The sequence below is a fragment of the Cornus florida genome, unplaced genomic scaffold, assembly GCF_030987335.1.
Source record: "Cornus florida cultivar Cherokee Brave unplaced genomic scaffold, ASM3098733v1 CherokeeBrave_3.0.0_Hap2_Chr11, whole genome shotgun sequence".
In the NCBI taxonomy this organism is placed as follows: domain Eukaryota; kingdom Viridiplantae; phylum Streptophyta; class Magnoliopsida; order Cornales; family Cornaceae; genus Cornus; species Cornus florida.
The window spans coordinates 91,608,191-91,626,775 of NW_026775581.1; the positions used below are offsets into that span (position 1 = coordinate 91,608,191).

General features: G+C 35.4%; 3 protein-coding genes across 3 annotated transcripts; all 3 read right to left on the bottom strand.

Annotated features, from left to right (window-relative positions):
- Positions 1-988: 988 nt before the first annotated feature.
- LOC132281537 (subtilisin-like protease SBT4.3) lies at positions 989-4,327 on the bottom strand. Its single transcript, XM_059783234.1, has 7 exons — positions 4,189-4,327; positions 3,999-4,098; positions 3,242-3,758; positions 2,806-3,134; positions 2,540-2,651; positions 2,231-2,444; positions 989-1,846 (listed from the first exon to the last, which is right to left on the bottom strand). Exons 1-7 carry the CDS (start codon positions 4,325-4,327, stop codon positions 1,215-1,217), a joined length of 2,043 nt encoding a protein of 680 aa, XP_059639217.1. The 3' UTR covers positions 989-1,214.
- Positions 4,328-7,798: 3,471 nt separating this feature from the next.
- LOC132285246 (transcription factor TCP19-like) lies at positions 7,799-9,252 on the bottom strand. Its single transcript, XM_059787416.1, has one exon. It carries the CDS (start codon positions 9,042-9,044, stop codon positions 7,947-7,949), a length of 1,098 nt encoding a protein of 365 aa, XP_059643399.1. The 5' UTR covers positions 9,045-9,252; the 3' UTR covers positions 7,799-7,946.
- A 955-nt stretch (positions 9,253-10,207) lies between these two features.
- LOC132283473 (hydroxymethylglutaryl-CoA synthase-like) lies at positions 10,208-16,944 on the bottom strand. The gene is made up of 12 exons (XM_059785418.1): positions 16,633-16,944; positions 15,713-15,819; positions 14,434-14,566; positions 13,736-13,879; positions 13,122-13,280; positions 12,038-12,111; positions 11,865-11,940; positions 11,691-11,746; positions 11,491-11,578; positions 11,128-11,268; positions 10,878-11,027; positions 10,208-10,741 (listed from the first exon to the last, which is right to left on the bottom strand). The coding sequence occupies exons 1-12, from the start codon at positions 16,702-16,704 to the stop codon at positions 10,538-10,540; spliced, it is 1,404 nt and encodes a 467-aa protein (XP_059641401.1). The 5' UTR covers positions 16,705-16,944; the 3' UTR covers positions 10,208-10,537.
- Positions 16,945-18,585: the final 1,641 nt, after the last annotated feature.

Genomic DNA, 18,585 nt, shown 5'->3' on the forward strand with positions numbered 1-18,585 from the left:
TAAAATGTTACATTACATCTCTGTGTATGAGATATAAAAAATAAATAAAATCAAGTGATCAATATTGTTATGTGCAAAGTAACCAATTTCTAGTGCCGGTGATTATCACCCGACTTCCGGCAACAATTTTCTCACATTGGGCAGCAAACATGGCATTCAAATATTTGTTTGGATTTCGTAATGGCAAACTCTGATGATGAGGTAAGATCGCAAAACTAGTTCCAATTGGGTTTGTGTGTTGATAGAGGATTGTGATTTTGAATTCTCCAGATTTGCATTGCCATTTGTTGTGCACTGTTATTTTTCATATTTCATTGATTTTTGCTCTTCCGTTTTTCTCACGGCCCAGCACATCTTCTTGTTGTTACGATTGGTTCTTGATGACACTGCACTTTTGGGAGAATTTCAATGCCAGCAGGTTTTATGTGCACACCATCTGTTTGATCGAATAACTGATAACAAATAAAAGAGTGAATTGTCTTTGTTTTGACTTGTACCTTCGAAGAGATATATTTTTATTTTTTTGAAATTGTTTTTAGAATTTTAGCCACTCACCCCGGAAAATGAGATTTCAAATTTTATTTTACTTGTAATACATGAAAAATATTTTCCTATGGAGAATGGTTTGCTTTAAAACAAATGGAGCTTAGTATTCAAAGATTGTAGAATGAATGTCAAATAGATATATGATAGCTGGAAAAGCTATTCACAAGCAGAGAATGACATGCAAAATGTATCCAATTTTTTTCTCTTTACGAGTAGTAATTGATAGAGTATGACATGCAATAGATTCTTGAGCAGAGTATCCAATTTGCCTCACACCCATATAACCTTTTGCCGTGTGTTCATGAACAGAGTATCCAATTTGCATTGACGAACAGAGGATGGAATGCGTTGAAAGTAGTGGACACATCTATCCACCCACACACACAGACACACACATACACAGAAGGGACATTTGAATCTCCATTAGGGGGGAGTGCCCGAGTGTTATTATTTTCAGTTTTATTAATATCTCAAAGAGGAAGTAAACTTGACATGTCATCTTTCGGACCCCTACATTTCTCATGGGTGTGACTAAGTCCTGTCCAAGGTTCACATTTTTATACCATAAAAAGTAGACACCTTCAACTTATAGAACTTAATAGAGGCATTACAAGGATGATCTGCAGCCTCAAACACGGATTGAACCTTAGTATGAGAATCTTTTATGTTTATTTGTGTCCTACTATCCCATTCTTGTGATATATTGAGGAACCTTTGAAAGTCAACTTCTTCTCGGACACGGACTGGCTGTCGAGAATATAGGGAGCGCCAGGAATATAGTTATAAACCACAAGTGGGATTCTCACCTTATGGAATCCATCTTTCCACATGATAGCACCCGACATGATCGGCTGCTGTGTAATCGTAGGCCCGTTGACCTTCACTGTGAATGATTTCTTCTCTCCAACTGCAGAGAACGTCAGGACCGATGGTTCCACTGTAACACTAACAGTGGCGGGTATGTACACACTTGCTGTATAGGTAGAGTTTGATGCGCCAACATTGGTCATTGTCCTGGTGAAGACACCCATGATCTGCTGCCCATCTAACATATAGAGCGACAATGATGGATAGTTGAGATCCCATCCTCTTCCCGGCTTAATGCCATCACATACACTGTCATCTCCAGTGACAAGTCTTAGAGTTGATGTGTTGTAGCCTTGCCTGCAGAGGAAGTTAACATAATCTGCCTCAGATGCATCAAATACTAGCCCGGGGTCAACAGCAGCAACCGGGTTTATGTGACCAGACCCATAAGCGAATTCAAGGTCTGCATGCTTCCTCGGGTCCATTACATAAGCTGATAATAAAGAATAAAGTAACGTGAAAAATCAATTGCATTTAGTTTTAGTATCACTTTCCTGTTGTTAAAAAAATAGAATTCCGTTATGCTGGTTTTGTTCTTATAATAAATGGGATTAAACCTCTGGATGTGGAGCATCAATGGGGATGTGTATTTGCAAGAGTAGCATGAGGGTCCACATTTTCATTCATCTGATGGTAGCAATGTACATATCATGGTTGCAAAAATCAACCAGGAGCAATTTATCCTTACTTTGTGTCTATAGAAACCAATAGAAAATTTTATTGCTTTGATTTTGATTAATGGGATTTGCTACTTGCCATATAAATATTTACATATATAATATCAATGTCAACAGAGGTGGCATCTCTTATTACTCACCTGTGGTCATGAGGGCAGATTTAATAGCAGCAGGAGACCAGTCTGGATGGGCAGCCTTGACATATGCAGCGGCACCACTAGCATGAGGGCAGGACATGGATGTGCCGGAGATGATGTTGTATTTGACGCTCCTAGTGTCATCATAGTAGATGGAAGGCGGTGACACGGGAGACCAGGCAGCAAGGATGTCCACACCAGGAGCAGTGAGATCAGGCTGCTCATCATCAATACAACATAAAGAGACAAACTTAGACACAACAGTGACGAGTGACAGAATCACTCGATCATAAGGAAGAAACCGTTGATCACCTTGAGAATGTCTGGGCTGATTGCGCTTGGTCCCCTGGAAGAAAATGAGACAACAACTGGCGCCACAAGGTCTTCCCAAGTCTCACCAACCAGAATAGTGGCAATGGGATTTCTGAAAAAGGTGGAGATTACTTTGTTAAGAAAATTCTAGAACTAGCTTCAAAATTAAGATATCCATCGCGGAACAATCATATATCATTAAAGATGATATATATGTATATATTTTCCTAGTTTATATATATATATATGTTCATAAGTTCATTTACTCTGTTGATCTGATGTAATCCGAAACTTTGACACCATCTTCAGTGCTGATAAATGTTGCTGGTAATGGGTAGTTAAAGGTAAAATCAGGTTGTATTAACTGTTGGGTCATGATGGTACCCACACCATTAGTGAGTAGAATCGCAGAACCATCAGTAAGCGCTTCACAAAAAACAATCTTTCCTTCCACTTGGTATGAATTCATGGCAGGAACTTCAGCGCAGTACTTTGAAAAGTCTGGATTAGAACCAATTGTAAAGTTTGCTGCATCTCCTCCCCAGATCAATGGGTACGAGGTTCCATTGAGGTCAAAGTTATTAATTGAGTGTCCCTTCATTTTGTCAAGTCAAGCATTAAGGAAATAGAAATTGTGTTAGTATTTGATAAATCGCAGATGTTCTTGAACAGCTAATCATGTTCTGCAGATTTTTCACTTACAGTGAGGACTTGTCCATTGCCAAGCACCACCTGGGCAACAAAATTCCTGTCAATGTCGCTAGCCGCGACAGTTAGTGTCCAGGGTGCAAAGTTGGAGACAGATGCTGGGTCGGGGCCCGAATTTCCAGCAGAATTTGAGGTCAGTATTCCCTTTTTCATGGCATGGAATGATCCAATGGCAATTGGGTCATCGAAGTACTGGTCTGGCCAGTCAGATCCTAGAGAAACTGATATTATGTCAACACCATCTGCAATTGCATCGTCAAATGCTGCTAGGATATCTGCCAAAGCACATCCACGGTTGACCCAACAAACTTTGTATGTTGCGATCCTTGCACCTGGAACTCCACCTCTGGCCACTCCTTCAGCTAGTCCAAGGTAGCTTGCTCCAGCCACCTCCACACCTGCAGCCGTTGAGGCAGTGTGGCTTCCATGCCCTTCTGCATCTCTAGGGGATTGAAAGTCTGTAATGCCATAACTGCCTTCGCTGTTGTAGTATCTTGCTCCAATGAGCTTGCTGTGATTTCATACGTTCCATCAGTCTCTTACGTTGTATAATAAACACTAAAGTTTTATATCAGTTGGATTTTTTTACTGCATAATCTGCATTTGTTAGGTTATACAAGTTGTAAACTGAGCTTAGTCCTTTTATTGTTCATGCTTGTGTTTTAAATCATCAGCATACAATCTCTTTGATTAGCTGGTCTCTATGCTAATTAATTACTGTGAAGAAGAACTAATTCTTACTATTTCTTACTTGTTACAGGTGAAATTGGCACCTTGGCATGTTCCTTTCCATTTAGCAGGTGGAGGGTCAAACCCCTCATCGTTGAAGCTATCAGCTTCCGGCCAGACTCCTATAAAAACCACGAACATGAAAATGCTACGACAGAGAACAACAAAGCAGGCCGGTAAGAGTGACTTCGACTATTAGATTTAGATATTACCAGTGTCCAGGAGCCCAACGATGATATCTCCTTCTTTAGAACCTCCCAATTTGCCTTTAGGTAAACCCATGAAGTCCCAAGACCTTGTGGTGTGAAGCTTTAGTTTGCGGTTTGGAATCACTGTCATCACTTCCTTCATTTCTGCAACCCCATGACAATTTTATTCAAGTATAAAGACGAAGAAACAAATATTTATATTCTGCATTGATATACTTGTGTGACAACCTTACCTGAAAACCTTGCGACTTCATCATCAGTTAGTTTCGCTGCAAATCCATTAAAACTCCTCTTGTAACTATATATATGTGACTTCTTTGCTGATGAAGCACTGTAATTGCACAAATTTGATTGCTTGAGAGAGAGTTTGCAAGAGTATAGAGGTCTATATAAACTGATAATGCATTACTTGATATTTTTAAGGAGAATTATAGAAAAGTGGAGTTTTGGGAGTCTATTTAAAGTCGGCGCTTTTCAAAGTCTGGAAAAATACTATTCATTTGTCCAAACTATGTTAGTATTTTTAAGTACCACCTTTGTGCATGTAAGTATTATTCTTGTTGTGCACAGATGTATCACTTTTGTATATATAAGTATTACTCTTGTGATAAAGGTACCACTCTCTGAGTGAGTAGGGTACTACCCTTGTGTATAGAGGTACCATTTTTATGTAGATAAGTAATACTGTTATACAGAGTTACCATGTTCGTGTATGTAAGTACCACTCTTATGCAGTCATTTACTTTTCCTTAAAGTAATATATTTATGCTATTTTGGGATGCATGAAATTGAAATTTTAAAATTAAAATTTGATAAATGAATTAATTTTTTTTCAATTCTAAGAGATAAATTTCATGCAACCTAAAATAAAATATCAATAGAGTAATGAAGATCTCGAATCTAAATATGAAAGGAGTTTGTGGGTCACACCAAATCCTCTCATATTCGTTTTTGAAGCTCTGTGAAACTTAAATCATTACTCAAATTTCTATCTTTTTTTTCTTTTTGTTTATACTTACCTTTGTTACATGTAAATAGTACGATTATTTACTAACTATGCTTAAAATAAAATAAAAAATAAAATAAAATAAAAAGTTGAATTCTACAACGGAAATATAATTTAGTAGAAATGGTAATTGTAGCAACCTCCCAAGAACATTTTTGAGCATGGAATGGTGTTGGTATGCAACTGACACATCCCCTTTAGGCAGATCTCCCATGTACACAACATAAACCTACACATGAGCTCAAAATCTCAGAAAACAACCACACACACACACACACACACACACATATATATTAACAAATTCTCTGTATCAAAAGAGCATTAATGAATCCTAGAAAACCCCATTATACCTTCTTTTCATGGCAGTTACATTTTAACACAAGAGCAATAAGCAATAAGGAGTATAGAAGAGAGAAAAAGCTTGAACTGGCCATTAGAGGCCAATTAATATGTTTATGGTACAAGTGTATGTCTTGCCCATTATGGACTATATGCTTGCATGTATTTATAAGCAAGCTTTGGTTCTTGTTATTTCCGTAACATATTATTTAATTAGGATATGTTAACTGGCACTTAGTACAATTATAATGTACTCTCTCTCTCTACCTCCTCCAGCTTTCTCAATATATATATGTGTGTGTGTGTGTGGGTGGGTGTGGGTGTGGGTGTGGGTTTTCTTGTTCGTATCATTTCACTGTATCGTGCATCCCTAGTGTTGTACATTTTAGAGAGAGTGTTTGTGGAAGTCCTTAATTTCGTCAGACAGAATTATAATTTTAGTGTTGTTGATTGCAGCTTGTTCGTGTATTACAAATTATAGAGGACAAATTGTACATTTAATTAATGTCTTTGAAGTGTTCCACTTTGTTAGGGCTGTCAATCTATTTATGACAATAAATAGCTTAGATTTACGTTATTAAAGATGTGTTAATCTGACCTGACTTGTGACAAAAATAATAATAATAATAATAATTAATAAAAATGTATATATATGGTTTATACCATACATTGTTTAGATATATATATATATATATATTTTTTGAAGAAAGATGTGTTATTTTCCAGATTTTTGTTAAACCATCCGGAATTGGATTTTGTACCATACATGGTTTATACTTTTTGAAGAAGAATATTTTTCTGTACAATATTGTTCAAGCAGAAAATATTCTTCCTTCAAAAAGTATAAACCATGTATGGTACAAAATCCAATTCCGGATGGTTTAACAAAAATCTGAAATATATATATTGTTAAAAAATTAAAAATAATCATTTCCTTCTAGAGTACAAACTACAAAGTGTTGTGTTAATTCATTAGTTTATTGTTAAAAATTTCACTGTAATTATAATGACAATTAGTCCTTATTGATGAACAATCTTTTTGTAAATTAACAAATTCAGAATGTTGTTGAAAGTTGAAACTTATGCCATCTCCATGTTGTCCCAAAACAAAATTTCACTATAATTATAACGACAATTAGTCCTTATAGATTAACAATCACATTGTAAACTTATGCCATCTCCATGTTGTCCCAAAACAAAATTTTTAATTTCTTGAATTAAATCAATGAAAACAGCTCAAACTTATTTTCAAATTGTTAACTGGATTAGTGAATTTTTAAAGAAGGGTCTAATATATTGTCATTTCACTTTAATAGTATTTTGATGGTAATAGTAAAAATTAGTAATTTTTCTAATATAGTAAAAAAGAAAAACTCATCAGATTAAAAATTCTAAGACCATAATTAAAAGTGAATACCTTATTACTAATTGATCAAATATATCACATTAAATCAAGAAATCCATCCAATTTTTGAAGAAGCCAACATGATGTGGCTGGCCCAAATAAAAAAAGCATATAAGACCCAACAACAATTGAACCTAAATACAACAAAACTGATGCCAAGCCTATCTATACAATCTAAGTCATGTAAAGTCAGACCGAATTCTAGAATTCTAGAGTGAAAGTCGCAAAATTATATTATAAATAGTGAGAATTTGAGACAAAACGTGATAATGATAACCCTTCACTGTAAACGAATTATCAGTATGACTATAATTCAAAGGGATATCACAATTCTTATTTAGAAGATGACTTAGGAATAGTATAGAATGGAATATTGTTCATTTTTGAACTACTAAAATAAAATTTTGAACTCCACCATTTTAACTAGTAAATCTTGGACTACTTACTACAGCAATTCTTATTTCTATTTTCAAAGACCAAAATTTATTAAAGAAATTTGTAAGAAGCAAATTTACAATCCTTTGAATCAAGGACAAACTCATTTGAGAGAGCCTATGACATAATTTTCCCTTTTGCAAATAAGACTTAATATCCAATTATATGAAAACAGAGTAAAAAAAGCCAAATTCAAAAGAACATCTTATTATGCTGCTATGTGAGAATTGTTTTATTTTAATTTATCAAAAACTGTATATTTTCATTGTTCTTGAAAACAGATTAATATAAAATTGAACCACCTTCCACCCAAAGAAATTTTTTTTTTATAATTTTGTTGTGTAAAAGATCCAACATGTTTAGATAATGAAATTAGAAGATCTAGAAAGCATTTAAATTCACAGTTACATGTAACATCTCAAAATTCCTAACCAAAAAATTCTAACTGCGAGTATGATTTTGCATACATCACTGTGGCTATAACAAAAGTAAACAGTTAGTTATACCTCTCCAAAACACAAAAACATCCACAAACATGTATGTATTTGAATTCATCACTGTGGATCTCCATCTCTCTCATGGCTCCGAACAAGAAGGTTGTGTTTGTTGATTCCCACCCATAAATTGCAATTCCTTCTTATTATAAATCTCCATTGAAAAATCTCTTAACATCTGAGCCTTTGTCCCACCGGAGCTCACACTCGCAGCCGCCATACTCGACTTCTTTGTCCCCGCCTTTGCTCCGCCCACTGCCACCATATCGGAAGTCATCTGGCTATTGTACATCGCCAGATTTTCAATTCCACCAGCCGTACTACTGACGGCCGCCTGCAGGCGAGGCGCTTCGAAAACCGGCGTCACCGACGGCGTTATCGTCCATAACTGAGGCTGATTGAAGTTCGAAGCTCCCGCTACCCCCGGCGGCATCATCCACAAAGCGTTGGAGGGTATCATCATTCCAGCATTGCTCACCGCCCAAATGGGCACCAAACCTTGTGTAGCTCCGGCGACCTTTGTGGGTCCCACAGGTGCTAGTCCGGCGACCTGAGAGACGCTGTCGTTTGAACCCACTTCGTGGAACTCGCTGTTCGACGGTTTTCGTCTCTTGTTCGGGGGGTTGTGGGTTTCACCGGCTTGATTTGCCGATGAAGACGACGTCGTCGGTATTTTGTAGGTTCCGGCGACGGAGACTGCTATCGCAGGGACGGTGCCGGTTCCAGTGGCCTCAATGATCGCTTCCTCGGCGTGTTGGAGGAGCCACCGGACGGTCTCGCCGTCGGACCTGTGGCCGAGCTCTCGGGTCAACTGGAAGATCCGGGCCGCACAAGTAGCGGGTATTCGGATCCTCCGGCCACGTCCCTCCACCTTCAAGTGGCGGTCCTTGGTCGACGACCGCCGTGCTGTAGTAGCAACCGGCAGCGGCACCGGAGTGGGTACTTGCATCTGCATCAACTGTAACATCCCGAGAGGTGCCTGTCCTTCTGGATTGTTAGGATTCTGATCCGGAAAATCCGGATCGGATCCAATCGGTTCTTCTTTCAAAACGGGTTGAATCATCGCTGATCGACAGAGTCCATTTTTATCGTCTCTGAGCTCACCGGCACTGTTGCTGAGATCGGAAATATTGCCGGAGTCATTATCTGTGTCGATCTCATGGTCTTGAAAAGACGACATATTTGAATCAATACAAGGAAATGAAGAGAACCAGATGCTTATTTGATCGTAGGAATGGAAAATTCCCGAGAAAGTTTGGGTTTTCGATGGGGATGTGGTACTGGGTAGTGAGAGAGGTCATGACCTATGGAAAAGGAACAAACCCTAGGACGTGATTGTTTTGAGAGAAAATGGTAAGAGTATTATATGTATAATCTACGTCTGTGTAATGGAAAAAGATAACAACGGTGGATATATTGTATTGTATAGATAGTGGACCTGTAAGATGGTGACACGTGTTGATTGACGGTATGCTGACCAATTGTTATGATCTGTCCTTGTAGGTGGACCATATTAGATCGAAGATTGTCCAAAGCCCAGCCCAAATAAGGCAAGTCATTTTTCCAAGTTCCCCTCTTTGCATATAATCAAGAGATAATTACATATAAATAGAGTCAAAATTTCATATTTACTTAGAGACTGAGTCAAAGTTTCATATTTCTCTAAAATGGATTGCTGAGGTGGCACATGGTTTTTTACTGTTTAGAAAATTATGGTGCCTAAAATGCCCTTCCCTAACAAAAAAGTAGTACCTTCAGTTCAAAAAAGTAGTACCTTCAGTTCAAAAGTAGTACCTTCGCGGGTGTTTAAAAAATATGGTACCTGGACGCCAAAAAGTAGTACTTTCAGTTCAAAAAAGTAGTACCTTTGAAGAAAAAGTAGTACCTTCGCGAAAGGGTATTTTAGGCACTACAATTTCTAAACAGTAAAAAACCATGTGCCACCTCAGCAATCCATTTTAGAGAAATATGAAACTTTGACTCAGCCTCTAAGTAAATATGAAACTTTGACTCCATTTATATGTAATTTTCCCTATAATTCAACCACAATACATATATATATATATATATATACATATATATATACACACAATAATTTTCTGTATTCCATAAAGCTATCAATAATTCTATAATTTCTAGCAGGTTGATTGTTTGTCCAATTCAAATTCTATCATCAACTCATTCACTGCTACAAAATCCAAATTGAGTCCTCCTCTCCGTATTTATGTTTTTCAAGTGTTCCCAAAGCATAAACTTAAGATTAACATGCCTCTTTCGATTCCATACACAATTACAATTTGGTGCCACTAATATATATATATATACGCTCACAACTTCTGGAGGTAGACAAATAAAATGCATTATCTTTAAATCTTACCAACATTACAACATTAGAATACATGGCTCATGTAACAATATCAACACCTTTCTTTCCCAATAGTAATGTTTCCAGGACCTTAATGGGATTGTCCAATAAGTCCCTTTTAAGTCTTGAAAGCACTACTGATAAAATCAGGGTAAGAAGGAATTCCATTGGAAGGAATAAAAATAAAAATAGACTGCTAACACTTCTGTGGTACAAACTATTCCTGTATCAAATAAACTTGATGAAACACAGTTATTCGCCTACGTGCCGAGAACATCACGGCTTGGCTCATCATGTTCAACCTAGAATCAGTGACCATTGGCCAGTGAGCCATTCGAAGCAGTGTTGTGGCCATCCTTCTTTGCATAGAATCTTCGGTACTTGGAGTCAACTTCAGTGAGATAGTAGGTGCCTGGAGACAGAAGGCTACAGTCCTTGCTTGTCACAAAGTCCTTGGCTCCATACCTATGCTCCATCAATTTCATTGTTTCGACGAATTTTTCTGGAGTAAACTGCATGGATACAAATTTATCAAACTAGATTCAAGTAAACAAGGAAAGAACTGAATAGCAATACAAGTTTTTCTGCAGCCAACCCAAGTCATGCCTGAATTGAGGTTGAAAATAAATCTTCAAGAATGGAACATACCTCATGCCTTGTCTTCAACTTCTCTCCAACATTCATCACAGTTGCAATGTTTGACAAGCTAAATGGATGTTGACCCTCACGGAGACGGAATGAAAACATTGTGGCACTTAAGCCACTCCCATATGAAAACATTATTACCCGTTGACCCGCCTGAAAGTTATAAAAGCAATCATATAATTATAAGAAAGATCCTAGTATTTAAAGTGAGCACGCCAAACCGTCAAAACCCAAAAATTGTTTAAGCACTTACCAATGTGCTATGTTTATTGTGAATCAGGGATGCAAATGCTGCATAGAGAGAGGCAGTGTACATGTTGCCAACTTGCTTTGGAACCAAAGTGGTTGGTTGCACCTTCACATCATACAGGGGCTTCGCTACTTGCTGGGACGCCTGTAGATGGATTTAAATGCTCATCAGTGGGAGTTACAGCCACAATTATATAATTCTAAATACCTAGTAACCCAGCACACTATCTAATTTAGGCTTCAGTTAGTTTGCCTTGAGGCATAAGTTATAACATGGAATTTAGAGATAACGCTAATAAGAAATTTTTTCAAGAATATATTATGGGGGGTTGGTGGGAGGAAAGGCTCATTAAAATTCAAAATAGACCTTTTCAAGATCACGGCTTTGGTAGCTTTCATCACCAGTTAGAGTTGAAAAAGGTCCCAGCTTTTCTTTAGCAACCTCATCAACGAAGCTGTAAACAAAAGCAGATATCATTAATCACCAAGTAGAGCATATCAAATGGGGGTTAAAAAAATCTAAAACTGAAAAGCAGTATTAAAGTAGGATTATGAAAATGTAACCACCTGGCATTCCTCACAAAATCATTGAACACCAATCGAGCGAAGCTCTTCTGTACAAGCTGCAGTGGAACAAGTACAAAAGTTCAAACAAGCTATTTATTTAAGTACGTACTGAAGAATTGCAAGGATAAACCAAAAAGTATTAAATGCAAAAGCTTAACTGCATTGGGTAAATACCTTGTTATATGGAGAATGAAATACAAAATAGCTGGCATCAGCCATGGAAAATTGTTTGCCCTCGAATTTCTCATACCTGTAGTAAGTGGATAGGTGATTAATATAACACATAAGTCACAAAAGTCCAAATTAGGATAAAGGGAACTACTACTGGTATTTCAATGGAAGCATACTTGTTACAGAAACGTTTATAGCAAGAATCCAGTGCCATGAGATAACAAGTTTGTGAAAGCTTCCCATCAACAACCTACAAACATAATTTGTCAATCAATGAGAATCAGTAAGAAAAAAAGCATGCTAAACAAGCTACCTTCAAAATAACGACAAATCATGAATATAAGAGCACAACTCTTTTGTTTGTTTAATAAGTGCTAACCGCTAAGGCATTCAGTAAGGAAATCTAGTCTGGGTATTATTACGTCTTCAGATTCTATATCGTTTTGTGGCTTCTTTGTCATAGCTACTAGTATTACAAAAAATCAATGCAAGTTTAAACGTTGTTGAAAAATTGGAAAGCATGCATGTAGGTAGCAAGTTAATATTGTTTCTTCCTTACAGTCGTGACATCATTAATTTCTACATAATTTTTTATAGCTATAGAAACTAACATTTTGTCATGTCAGGCCTTTGAAAATCCCTCTTACATTATTTAACATGATTGTATTGTATTATAAACAAGCATGTTTGATGTATCATTATGAAGTTCACCACAACAGATCTTGCGTATTAAGACAAGCATAAGTTTACGAGGGGAAAAGCTGAGCAAGTTGTTTGAGTAACTTAATGAAATTAACCAATTTTGAGAATGTTCTTTTCTAAAATCAGAATGAGAAAAGTGAGGCTCCAAAACAAGTTTTTCTTGTCCCTCTGTAAACAGGATATATTTTCCGAGCAGAAGGTTATCACATTTGTGGAACATTGACGATGTTTAGAATATAGAACTGAGTTTCAGCAGAACACAATATACTGTTTCGGGAAAAAAAAAATTTTTAAAAAAGTTGAGGAGGACGTAGAAGAAAGTTTATTTTACTTCTGCTATATGCCCCGATACCATCAAATGTTATATTTTGTTACAGAAATAATAGAGTTGAAATTAAAATGCTTTATTTACCCACACAAAAACAAAAAACAAAAAAAAAAAAGTCTTTTCTTTGATTTGTCTTTTGAAACCAAGATCAAAGTACAATTCAAATGCACAAAATGCTGATGGTGTGGGTGAAATGAAATAGGAGTAAAAGGGAATGCAGAGAGCATTACCGGATATTCACTTGCAAGGTTGGGCTTGTAAAAATCATAGGCGTGAGACATATGACTCCCTCTGAATTTGCTTTCAAATGCAATAGGAGCATCAGGCCCAATTAGCATAGCAATAGCAGCGGCTCCTCCAGTGGGCCGGGCTGGTCCCTCAGCATAGACCTAATAAAGGAAGTTTTGGTAAGAAAAGAGAACATAGTGTCCCTGAATAGATTGCTTAATACCTTAATTTGGAGAAAAGAGTTTTGGTGTATATAATAAAACAAAAACTATTTCAGCAATGTGGATTGTGGAATATGTAAATACATCTAAAGTTTAAAGTCCATTGTCTCCGAATCATTGCTCATACAAGACTTGGACTTCCCAATAGCAAAGGAACCCAAATTAAGAAAGGACAACACAGATAGCTAATTGAGAAATTCTGTCAGCACAATATACCAATCAATCAATTTATCAACAATGCCTCGTCCAAATTATTGGTATTGGCTTAAGCCCCATCTCTGTAGGCCTAGCTCAGGCTTCTAGTTATTAAAGTTTAAGCAAACTTTTAACAAAACAAAATTTAATTTTTCATCTTAGTCCAACGAAAGTCGAATGGCTAAAAGCAATGTTCATACCGCACTGTCTGTGCACACAACAAGTCCGTAACGTCCATCCCATGAACTACTCTCCACCCAGTTGACACAGTTGAATAAAGCTGCAGTTCCCCCATAACATGCATTGGTTGAGTCAACACCTTCAATGTCAGTATTTCCACATTCCTGCTTGTTTCACATGACAAATGAGCAAAATAAATTTGTGAAAGTGGACATTATCACTATTACTCATATATGTAGAATTGCACTGAACCAGTAGAGGAAGATTTACAGCAGGGGTGATTAGGTAATCCAGAAATGAATTAACTTAGAAGGACTTCCTATGCAGAGTACAGGAGCCTGGTAATTTAGAACCTGAACCCAATAACAAATATATGGATCCAGTCTCAGAAGTCAGAACTGAGTGGCTTTTTGCTATTTGACAAACCTTTAGCTACTAACTTCTGAAAAAAATGTTCTGCTTCTAAAGTAAAACCTAGGGGTATAATCAGTTAATGGTTGAATATACAGAACCATCTTATACCCCAATTAACTGGAGCTAGAACACCAAAGTATGGTCACAACTAAAAAGTTAAGTCACACCATGACCAACAAAGAAGACAAGTGGTCGTCGTCATCATCTTTGCCTTGATCCCATATGAACAGGGTCGGCCACAAGGAAGATAAGTAATATTCTCAAATGAAATAAGCAACAGCATCAAAATGAAACTGATTAGTACCTCGAAGATTTGCATCAGGAATGTTTTAATGGATTTGCTCTTGTCTATAACAGTCTCACTGCCTACTTCAAGTCGACCAATTTGCTTTGGATCAATCCCATATTTCTCAAGAAGGGAAGTAACAGCTGTCAAACTGAAAATGCAAGAAAAGTTACTAAAATGATAACTTTTTGAACCAAAATTTCAAAGTTGTTCTTACAACATAGAAAAAGTATGACTTTCTCCAAACAAGTACTCAAAGACTGCAGAATCAATTGAAAAACCTTTCTAATGAGATACTAGCCAAAAAGAAAAAACCACAAAACTATTCATGCAAAACGTGTCAATATGAAAGAATGATAAATAATTGATAGAGCACTTAAAACTTGAGTATATATTTCACAAAAATTAACAGAAATCAGTTTCCTTTGCAGTTTAGCATAAAGGAACACATATTTTCATTATATATATATCAACCAAAAGACCATTAGTAATCTCTGACTAAATGTCACTAATATGAGAATTTTGGAAGGGGCAGAATCAACTTACAGCTAATCTTACACTCAATAACTTTATATATCAATTCATCCATTGTTAATCCCATTGTTTAATAATTAATATACATTTATCATGTTTGTCAGCATATCCAATATCTGATCAACCAGAATATAATCATCTAATTCATTCATTCATTCATATTATCTTAATAATTAATAAGGTATTAGAAAAGGATGTTGATGGGATCATGAGACGACTCTAAATCTCCAATTAATGTGATTTTTAGCATGCAAGATAAGTGTGGGAAGGACATTAAATCTAACAGTTGGATTGCCAAAAGTATGAATCCTAAATCCAGTTAAATAAGAAGTTATTAACAGGTGTAAGATCAACTTATTCTTACAATAGGCATAAACGGATCCCTTCCCTTGCATGACCAACTTAGACTTAATGTTTGAATACTTATTGTCAGACCCCTCAATAATTCTACATAAAATTTGTCTTTAGTTCATCCAACCATTGGATTGCATACCTTTCTCGTGTTTATGCATACCACATATCATGTCAATCAGATAAAAAAATTTATGATCCATGATTCATATATCTCTTAGTAAAATATTACAATAAAACTCTAAATTAAAATGTGATGTTGACGATGCAGCTCCAAGTCTTCAATTAATTGATAAGAATGAGAGCAACATTGAATCCACTTAGTGGATTTTCAAGAAGAACTCTACAAGTGGCATCAAGAAGAATGAGAGTGGAGTTTTAATTTAGTAAGGATCAGTAGTAGAGGCAAAACCTCATTGAGATGACATCTTCCACCTCTGTACAAAATCCCATGCAGTCTTGTCCAAGTCCAATGGTGTATTTCCCTTTACTTGCACCATCATGAGCCTCCAATACTTCCTATATAGCACAAATTGAAAGAAAATTGAGAATTTTTATGATGATGCAATTTCTTGTGGAACACCCAAAGAAACTACTAAAATATTGAAAATAAAAGTAAACAAACTTGAAATGTATTAAAAACAGAGCAATCAACAGATTACATAATATTGATACCGTGCATCTTGATACCAACCAAAAATGTTTACTGAAATACATACACACACATATTATTATATATAGTTATATACATACACACACACACATCAGAAGCTCCTGAAATCTGTGGTCACAAAAAAAAATTTACAATAAATAGTTTTCTTCACAAGTGGACCAATATATATTTTATGCAAGATAAGAAGATAATAAATCCACCGAAGAACCAAAACTAAATTTTTCAATATTGTCTTGAATAAAACTTCCCAGTCACTCCCCATGAGCACAAATTTGTTAAGCTCGGTCACATAAGTTATATAAGTATATACCCACATACATAGATATATGAGTGTGTGACAAACATAACACATTAATCACTGAAAATTCCAAAATTTTCAGGTTTCTTAGCCAAAACGTGGAGATTTTTACTTATCAAAAAAAAAATAAGTGGAGATTTTTGAAAAATAACAACCAGAAAAATGAATTTGTAAATGGATTTTCCATGTCATATCCAGTTATCCACCTCATTTTTCCCAAAACATAAAAACCTAAATTGATTTTTCAGAAAATTGAACCAAAAAGTACGCTTAAAGCTTCTGAACCAAACAAGCCAAAGAAGAATCAACGATCTTGATCGAATTTAAACAACAGAAAAAGAGATGGATTAAATTTCTTCACCTGTTGGAGACAAGTAGGAGGGAAATAGATTTCCATGGCCAGAATCCCCACATTTTTCTGCTCGGAAGCCATTTTCTCTCTCCTCCTACCTCGAACTCTCAGAAATTAACAGATCGAAAAATGACGATCCTTTCTGTCACTAGCTCCTCAGAGAGGAGAGAGACAGAGAGAGGATAGAGAGAGACTAGAGAGAGAATATATAGAGGGAGAACAGACTGGGAATCCTGGAAAATCGTAGGGAGAGAGAAAGAGGGGTGTGAGCTGTGAGGAGCTCATATGTTTCAGTTGGATATATATAGAGAGAGAATTGCGAGCGAAAGTCCTCTCTCGAATTATAAAATACAGATTTCGTGAATTCAGAGACAGATGGTAACTTATTGCCCATCATCTTATGTGTTTTTACGCGACTGCCATTATGTACGGCTGAAGTTGAGTATCAATGCTGCTGATTCATCGTCAATATTGTATATCACGAGATTTGCTTCCACGACAGCCCATTGCTTACAGCTTGTAACAGACCACTGATAGTTCTGTTATATCACAAATGAACCCCTGAAGTTTCTGACAGTTTGCAATCTGGTCCCTGATTTAGTGATTTTTCAGTAATCCATTCCATCCATTTTTTATTACACCAATTATAAATGGAAAGCTTTTTTTAAGGTAAAGTACAGCCACACCTCCGAAATTTGATAAAAGAATACTGAAAAGAAATTTGCCTGTTTTTTGAACAAAGATATCCCTTGAAGATTCAAAAATGGACAAAGACACCCCTTTACATGAAAAATTGACCAAATTATCCTTTGACCATTTAGGAGACTTTTTTAACTTTACAATTTAATAAATTGGACCAATCTACCCTCATGAATAATTTATGCATAAAAAAATAAATAAATAAACCGTTATATTTTTCACCTTTTTTTTTTGTTATTTATTTTATAAATGTCCCAACTTCTTAAAAATGTAAATATCTAAAATGATTTTTTGATTCAATACATATATTTCAAATAAATTATATTTTGTTATTACTTCTTTTCTTTTTCTTTTTTGTTTTTAAATTAAGATGCTTAATTCTTTCATCTAAAAAAATTAAACCAATCTCTTTTCCTTAAAAATAAAAAATATGATACCAGTATAACTTTATACATCTTAAATTATATATAAAATATTATGCATTTTCCAACATAAAAGAGAAAAAAATAATAATAATAAAACAAAGGGAAAAAAATAATAAAACAAAAGGGAAAAAAAAAACAAAGGCATGCATAAAGTTAAGATGGTACCTGTTTGAAATATATGTATTGGATCAAAAAATCATTTTAGACGTATACATTTTTAAGAAGTTAGGACATTTATAAAGTAAATAACAAAAAAAAAAAAATTGAACGATATAAATTTTTTTTTTTTTTTTTAGTGTTTTTTATGTATAAATTGTTCATAAGGGTAGATTGGTCCAATTTATTAAATTGTAAAGTTAAAAAAGTCTCCTTAATGGTCAAAGGATAATTTGGTTAATTTTTTATGTAAAGGGGTGTCTTTGTTCATTTTTTAACCTTCAGGGGTGTATTTGTCCAAAAAATAAATAAGTTTCATCTAAGTGTCCTTTTACCAAACCTCATGGGGTGTGGCAGTATTTTACCCAAATTTTTATTTGTATAATTTTGCTTTAGATATTATTAACTCTCAAATAAATAAATAATACCCTTACAAAATGTACCAACTGACTTATGGATAAAAATACCATTATGGTGAAATGTGAGCCTTGTAACATGTTGGACATCATGGCACATAAATATTTTACATTCAAGATGATGGACAAGGATAGAGTGACGTTGATAAAAATATCATTATTATTTTTAATTTAATTAATGAAAAATCAAGTAATAGAGGTATGTATGATCATTTAATTTAAGAAGAAACATAAACAATGCATATATATATACACACACACATATA

Coding starts and splice junctions, on each gene's coding strand:
- LOC132285246 (XM_059787416.1), bottom strand. CDS start 9,044: ATGTCGTCTTTTCAAGACCATGAGATCGACACAGATAATGACTCCGGC.
- LOC132281537 (XM_059783234.1), bottom strand. CDS start 4,327: ATGAAGGAAGTGATGACAGTGATTCCAAACCGCAAACTAAAGCTTCAC. Junction 2,652..2,805: donor GATTACATCAGATCAACAGA/GTAAATGAACTT, acceptor CACCTTTTTCAG/AAATCCCATTGCCACTATTC. Junction 2,445..2,539: donor TCAGCCCAGACATTCTCAAG/GTGATCAACGGT, acceptor GATGATGAGCAG/CCTGATCTCACTGCTCCTGG.
- LOC132283473 (XM_059785418.1), bottom strand. CDS start 16,704: ATGGCTTCCGAGCAGAAAAATGTGGGGATTCTGGCCATGGAAATCTAT. Junction 11,941..12,037: donor TATAAACGTTTCTGTAACAA/GTATGCTTCCAT, acceptor CACTTACTACAG/GTATGAGAAATTCGAGGGCA. Junction 11,028..11,127: donor ACAATAAACATAGCACATTG/GTAAGTGCTTAA, acceptor TATAACTTTCAG/GCGGGTCAACGGGTAATAAT.